Source organism: Martes martes, assembly GCF_963455335.1.
Source record: "Martes martes genome assembly, chromosome: 5".
Lineage (NCBI taxonomy): Eukaryota > Metazoa > Chordata > Mammalia > Carnivora > Mustelidae > Martes > Martes martes.
In genome coordinates, this window is record NC_137892.1 from 12,825,347 (window position 1) to 12,833,702 (window position 8,356).

Genomic DNA, 8,356 nt, shown 5'->3' on the forward strand with positions numbered 1-8,356 from the left:
TGGGATTTAGAAAGGCAGACCTTTGAGTTTATAGCTGCTCTGTTCTTCACACCTGGATGGGTTCTAATTATGATGAATTTACTCTTCCTTTTAAAAGACAAGGGAGAAAAAAATCAATGTATTTGTAAGAAGGACCCCAGAGCTTTTCAAGGACATCTGAAGGACACTAAGATTGTACATATGTATATTTTTTTTTCCATGGGGATTTCTGGTGTATCACATTGTCCCACAGTTTGTTTTTTTCCACCTCATAAGAGGATGGAATAATCTGGGTCATGAGTGCATGACTCTGAAAGTTCCAAGAGTTCTTTCCTGATACCACTGCTGTGAGATTACACTGAGCATTCCTTAACTATGCCTTTATATTGTTCTGCTCCATGTACCCATTATAATGACCTTTTTCACAATTTGCTCATTCAGTAACTGTTGATGAAAGGATTTTTGTGTACCAGACATGAGCTAGGCACTGGGGACCCAGAAGCAAACAAAGTAAACAGAAAGCTAGGAGTCCATGGAATTTAAACTCTAGCAGAGTGAGACAGTTACAAACATAGTAACTTAGTATAGCATATTTGTTCCTTAGTGATAAATACTCTGGATAAAAACAAAACTGGAAAGGAAGAGAAGGGAGTTGGGAGGGGTTTCGAAATTAAATAGCACATTTGCTTCAGTGTATGGAAGTGTTCAGTCGTTACACTGTAGGCTAAATGGAATTTAAATAAGCACTTTAAAAAATACTATTTTTTGTTCAATGAAAGACAACTTCTAAACAATAACCTGAAGGAGGTAAGAATTGAGTTTGTGGATGGATGTCTTGGGGGAAAGTCACTGAAAGCCTTGCTATAAGACAACAGGGCTGTTAAGAGCAGTATGATCATACTGTATCCTAAGATAATCTTCTAGTTTCTGTGTTGGGAACATTCTGAAGGGAACAAATGGGGAAAGCGGGAAGTCAACTTAAGATACTAGATCAATAATCCAGATGATAAATGATGGTGATGTAGGCCAAGATGGTAGCAAGGAGCTGCAAGAAGTGATGAGAATATGAATTTAATGTTAAAGCAAAAATTTGCTGGGGGTGCCTGAGTGGCTCAGTGGGTTGAGCTTCTGCCTTCAGCTCAGGTCATGATCTCAAGAGTCCTGGGATTGAGCCCCACGTCGGGCTCTCTGCTCAGCAGGGAGCCTGCTTCCCTTCCTCTCTCTCTGCCTGCCTCTCTGCCTACTTGTGATCTCTGTCTGTCAATTAAATAAATAAAATCTTTAAAAAAAATTTGCTGATTGTGGGATTTAAAAGGGAAATATCATAGTGGACTCCATGTGGCCATTAACTGAAAAAGGGAGTAACATGGGCATGATTTTATTGCCTCTGCAGTGTTTCATCACATGAAATCTTTTACCCAAGAAAACCTCACCACTAAACATTCAGGCTGACTCCAGATGTTGCTACTATAAGTAATATTTCAACAAAATAATCAGTACCAAGAACATTGCATGAATGTCCGTTTTCCCCAGGCTATGCATATTCTCATGCCTCTCCAAACTGGCCTTCAGGAAGATGATGCAACATCATGCATGGAGCAGTTGAGTACGTGCTTTCAAGAAAATGGGTATAAAATTATGTCTAAATTCTGTTAACTGATATAGTCACTTGAGGCCCCATATTCTGTGCCCCCCACTCACCACAGGTGGTCTTTTTGTCCCACTCCTGGCTACACATGATGATGGAAATAGACAATGTAAGTTCTCCAGAAGTCTTTGTACTCCTGGGCTTCTCCACACGACCCTCGCTAGAACCTATCCTCTTCATCCTTGTTTCAGGGTTTTATGTGGTGTCTATCTTGGGCAATGGCATCATCATTCTGGTTTCCTGCATGGATGTGCATCTCCATACCCCTATGTACTTCTTTCTTGCCAACCTTTCCTTCCTGGACATTAGCTTTACCACAAGCATTGTCCCACAACTCCTGGTCAACCTCTGGGGACCACAGAAAACCATAAGCTATGGAGGGTGTGTGGTCCAATTCTATATCTCCCACTGGCTGGGGGCGACTGAATGCGTCCTCCTGGCAGTCATGTCCTATGACCGCTATGTTGCCATCTGTAGGCCACTACATTACACTGTCATCATGCATCCACAGCTTTGCCTCAGCTTGGCCCTTGCCTCGTGGCTTGGGGGTCTGACCACCAGCATGGTGGGCTCCACACTTACTATGCTCCTGCCACTCTGTGGGAACAATCACATTGACCACTTCTTCTGTGAGATGCCCCTCATTATGCAACTGGCTTGTGTGGACACCAGCCTCAATGAGGTGGAGATGTATGTGGCCAGCTTTATCTTTGTTGTCTTGCCTCTGGGTCTCATCCTGGTCTCATACAGCCACATTGCCAGAGCTGTGATGAAGATTGGGTCAGCAGAAGGACGAAGAAAGGCCTTCAACACCTGCTCTTCCCATGTGGCGGTTGTGGCTCTGTTCTATGGGAGCATCATCTTTATGTATCTCCAGCCAGCCAAGAGCAACTCTCATGAACAGGGCAAGTTCATAGCCCTCTTCTACACTGTTGTCACCCCAATGCTGAACCCCCTGATTTACACACTACGGAACAAGGATGTGAAGAAGGCTCTCAGGTGCATTGTGTTAGAGAATTGTTGTGGCTTTACAGGGTCAAGGGGGAATATTTAGAGACTTTAGTAATTTGTGAGGAGAAAGAAAAGATTGAAAGATACCAAAATTGATTTGAGGGGCAGGATACTTGGGAAGTAGTTTCTCTTCCAATATTGCTTGAGTTCAAGGTAGGTGACAATCTGACATGAATGTGCTCATGCATCATTTTTCAGGCCAAGGTAAAAAGAAAGTATTTTCTGTTTTATTTTTTGCTAATAATCCTATTGTTTTGTTAGTTGTTCATATTGATATACACATGTAATATATATGCTGTCTTATTGTTAATTGGTTGTATAGTCAAATATCTTAGTTATTATTTTGTTCATTGTTTAGAGTAATTGCCTTTGGAAATGATCTGTGTGAAGTCTTTTACATTTTTTCCCTAATATGTATAACTCCACAAGGCAAATATTATTAATCTCATAAAGGTTAACCGATTATAAAACTATTAATATTTTATGCTGAGATTTAACTCTAGATCTATCTATCCATACACGTAGTCCCCATTTGCCTGTGACTCCTAGTAATATCATAAGGAATATATATAAATTCACTCTTTTTGTCTGATGGCACAGAGTTTCTAGGACTCTTGGGATTTCCTGAGTGACATGGGTGAGAGGTACATCTTTTGTTATTCATGATGAGGCCATTTCTACCATATCTGATTTATATCAATGAGCCCTCAAACTTTGGGGTGGTCTGTGCTAACTCTGAGTATTAGTGTCAGAATTTCATTTAATATAGGCATCCAGAGAGTTGGAAAGTTAGTTTTTGGTGGGAAAAATCTCACACATTTAGTGTCGGAAGTGTTGGGAGTAAAACAGTTCATACCACTTTCAGAGGAGGAATTGGAAAATACAAGAATCTCAAGAGTAGAACTGCAATCAGATTTCCAGAAAATCAGTGGTTTCATCAATAATATGCTACACTGATTAATCTGTAACTACTGAAATATTGATTTTCCTGTTCAATCCTATGCCTTCCTTTTTAGGATATGTAAAGATGTTTTCATTCACTCACTGGTACATTTGCTTACTTTTCTCTTACGTCCAAGCATGCATGCATTCATTCTTTTTTTTTTTTTCTTTAAGATTTATTTATTCATTTGAAAGAGAGCAGGCATGTGTATGAGTGGGAGGGGGTGCAAAGGGTGAAGGAGAGAAAGAATCTCAAACAGACTCCCTACTGAGCTTGGAGCCTGATGTGTGGTTTGATCCCAGGACCCTGGGACAACGTAGCTGCTTAGTATTGCCAAGCACATTTCTAAAAAAATTACCTGGCTTCACTCACTTAATTTTCACAGTGAAGTTATTGATTAGGCACCATCATTGTCCCCATTTTATAAATGAGGGAACTGAGGCCAAAATCAACAGAGCTTGGATACAGGAAGCTCATATTTTAATCCAGACATCAGCTTCAGAGTGCCCTGCTGCTTCTTAAGTACTTTCTACATTAAATGACATAAAATGTTCACACTGAGTCTCATGATGTTTTATGAAAATAATATGTAACAATCTGATCAGTAGGTATTTTTTAATTTCCAGCTCTTTCTACTTGTAGACATTCTGGCTATTTTTATTTTATGTTTTGTTGTTATGGAATGTATGCAGGTTTCTTTTTTATACTGAATCATTTTCTTCAAATACTCTACAGAATATATATCATGGGGGGAAATATTACAAGAAGTGTATTGTTTTTACAAACATTGCCCACACACTAGCAGCTGGGGACGGAAACATATTGTTGATACAATTCAATTTATTTTACAAATCTGCCTGAAAAAATGAAATCCACCTGCATATCAAATATTACATCATACTCATTTGTTTTCATTGATTCTTTATTTCATATTGTACTACATTATACTTCTCTATAAAGCACTTCAGGTACCAGACTCAGGAGTGGTACTCAGGTACTACTTCTCCCTCTGAAATGAAGAAGAGGGTGTGTACTCCTCTTCCTTAAGTTAATAAGGTAATGGAAACCAAAATGGTCTTGCAGCTAACCGGCAACAGCCACCCCACCACAGCTATGAGGAAGAATGGAAATGAGTCTGGATTTGAACCAAAAGAGCTGGGTTTATAATTAAACTTGTCAACCAATTACAGGGAAGTTATATTAATCAGGGTCTCATTGGGGAACAGGTATAAAAGTGGGGCAATTTGAATAATATTTAATAAAGAGAAAATCACCTACATTGTAGACAGACTCTAAGGAACTTTCCAGGGGTAGTACCAGTGGGTATGATTGCTACTTGTTGACAAAGGCAAGAGGAGAGGAGCAGTTACAGGAACCTGCAGACAGAAGAGCTGTGTGGGGACAGATGTTCAACAGTAGCCATATTTTTTAGGGGAGAAAAACATCCAGATGCACTCCTAGGAAGAAAAAACAGGAGTCAAGATGTTGACCTAACTCTACTCCATCCTTACTACCACCTGGCATGGCCCCCCATTGGCTGAATGCAACCACAGAATAAAAGCTGAATGCAACCACAGAATAAAGGCTTGTCCCTGCAGATGGAGCACAGAGGAATTTGGAGAAAGTAGAGAGAAAATCTACTGGGGCAGAGTCCATATCCATTGCTCTCTATCTCTATCCTGGTCTTTTGGTAAAAGTTCACATCTCCAACTTCAGGGACATAGAAACTCCTATTGGCTACCATATCACAAGAAGTGTTATCAATTTAGGAATAAGCCCTTTGAGATCTAAAAGGTTAGCTACCACCATTGTTTTTTTTTGTTTTTTTTTTTTTGTTTTTTACATAAATTAGTAAAATAGAAGGGGGGCAATAACTTAAGATAAAACATAGCTGCTAACAATTCCCATTACTCTTGATAAGTATGAGCTAAGAGCTTTTAATCACAACTATTTTCTTCCACCACCCTAACTATGTCCCCCTAACCTCTTTCCAGCATCTGAACTGGAAAGGGATTCTTTACCTGGTGAGATGAACCCTACCTTCATCCTTTTTAATTCCTTTGAGATTTGAGTATATGAAGTCATTGGCCATTGGTAATTGGTTCAACCTCCAGGCACTATACCCACCCCAGATATCAGGGCTGAGGTAGAGACTGAAAGTTCCAATTTTCTGATCATGTGAGTGAGTCACCTGGCAATGACCCTGATTTGGTGTTTGTCAAGAGTTTTTTTAAAAGTCATTTCATTATCATAAACTCAAGTGTGGTTGAAAGGGATTTTTTTAATATAAATAACAAATGACAGCCATCGAACTTTTATCATTGTAAATATTTCAAGAACCAAGGGTAAAAAACAATTTCATAATGAAAGATTATTTCTCTAATCACTGAGGAAATTACAAGGGTTTGAAGAGTTATATTCAAGGAATTGTGGACTATAGACAAAAACCAATATATATGCTTCTTATTACATCATAATATCACAATTTCATTCATCTCTCTGACACCCTTGGGCCATAGCTCTTAGTTATGGTCAAATCCATCTTTGCCCTTGCCCTGCATCCCTGCTCTTAGGGATCACAGAACAACTCCCCTAGTCACAGGTGCTGCCTTGAGGACACCCACACTAAGGTGTTTTCCTCAATCTCAGTACACAGCAATTTGTCTTCCAGCTTGGGACAGAACAGTGGGTAAAGTGTCAGGAGGCAGATGTTATGAAAAATTTGAAGGTTAAAAATTATAAGCACACTCAGCATAACAAGCTTGTCATTCCAAGAGGAGAAGGCAAGAATTGAGAAACCAAACCAGAGAAGAGCAGGTTGAGGACCTCCTGGCAATTTTTGTTCTGACAAGATCATCAATGTATTTTTCATATCAATATATGTTGTGCACATGTATCCTGAAAACCTAATTACCAAGGGCATTTCTCCCATTTTCACCATTACAAATGAAGCTGCACATGTTAAAATCCTTGCAAACTTAACTACTAGTTCTAGAAGATGGATCTTAGAATACTAAAACAAATGATGTTCATATATTTTGTAGACATCTTTAAATTTTCCTTCAGAAACCATAAATTTATACTTTTACCAACCACATTTAGAAAGGCATATAGTCACAATTTCACTAACATTGGATTGTAAATCATTTCAGTCTTTGCTTGTCAATCTTACATATTATCAATTTACTTGATCAAGAGTGAGTTTTAACACCTTCTGAAATGTTCTGTGGTTATTTGTACTTGATTAATTTCTTTTCTTTTTTCTTTTTTTTTTAACTTTTGCTGTATGAATCTATTCTGCTATGTCATTATATAAGTAATGAATAATCTTTCCAGTGGGATGTTTATCCTTTGGTTATTTTTGTTTTATTTACTTTGTGGTACAAAAGTTTTCATTTTTTGCTTCAAACTTTGTCAATCATGCATGTGTGACTTTCTGTGTTCTTTATTTCATTCAATTCAGTGAATTATTATTATTTGAACATATTTTATATATGCGGCTTGTCTGGAGATGCAAGAGCAAAGAAATGATGTCACTGTTTTTAAGAGATGTACAAGTTTCACCAAGTGAGCAAGCTGATGGAGAATATAGGTGAAGAAGACCAACAGTCTAAAGGGTGAGACTAGAGGAAGTAACAAGAGATCTGGGAGCTGCTATGTGAGCTCTCCCTGATGAAATGAGGGAGAGAGACACACAACTTGGGTGTAGAGGAAATCACAAGAGGATGGAGTGCAAAGAGTTTAGAGGAAAAAGAGATTCATATGTGGAAAGGTCTCGTATGGCTGGGAGGTAGTGAAAAGAAGAGTGGTGAGAAGTGAGTTCTGAGGGATCCCAGTGGTCTTAGGTAATAAATGGTCTTAGAGACTCCAGATGAATACTGTTTTGTGTTTTCAGACTATTTGGGAAAGGACATGATTTTATAGATTGATGTCTGAAGATATACTTAGAGATTATGTTTATCTTGTTCCTTTATAGTTTTCTGTTTTATGCTTAACTTTTTAATCCAGTCCATCTACAATGACTGAGAGAAAGAAGAGATAATATTTAATATTTCTGAATTTTACTGAAGAGTTCCCAATTAATTTTATTAACTATATTTTCCCCACTGTCCTGAAACTATACCTTTGCCACATACTAAATTTCCAATGTATATACATTTATTTGGGAGAATATAAATTCTGATCATGTAATATTTGTTAGTTTCTATATGAGTAACATGCTTTTAGTAACTGTAGATTTATAGGATATTTTAGATTTATAGGATATTTTATCATTTAGTAGATCAAAGAATGGATCATTGTTCTTTCTTTTTTTTTTTCTTTTTTCAATTTAGACTTTTTGTGGTAGTTACAACGTTTTGTTTTACCAGATTAAATGTCCTAACAGGATGCCTTACCACTAACCTCAAAAATGTTTCACTGGAACTTTGATTTTTTGTACTAAATTTGTAAATTAATTTGAAGAGTATTCACAGTTTTATATGACCAAGACCACTGTGTGCATAATGAAAAAAGGCCATGGAGCATATGGCTTGAGAGTATGGCGTCACGTCAGGTCATACTTGCTGTGGAATCTGGCTCCTTAGTGACTATGTGTTCTCAGTTAATAAATCCACCTTGTTGAACCCTGTTCTCTTCATCTTCAATGTGGGGCAATAACACCATCCTCATAGGATTGCTCGAAAGAATTAAGTAAGGAGAAGTGGGTAAACAACTCAATATAGTGTATGACAAAGTTTTAAAAAAGTGATTATGATTTTCTGTAAATGAATGTA

General features: G+C 37.9%; 1 protein-coding gene across 1 annotated transcript; it reads left to right on the forward strand.

The window, feature by feature from the left end:
- Positions 1–1,718: 1,718 nt before the first annotated feature.
- LOC308343474 (olfactory receptor 2C3) lies at positions 1,719–2,681 on the forward strand (the record flags this gene model as incomplete). Its single annotated transcript, XM_080804495.1, has 1 exon — positions 1,719–2,681. The coding sequence occupies one exon, from the start codon at positions 1,719–1,721 to the stop codon at positions 2,679–2,681; it is 963 nt and encodes a 320-aa protein (XP_080660621.1).
- Between the last annotated feature and the right edge of the window lie 5,675 nt (positions 2,682–8,356).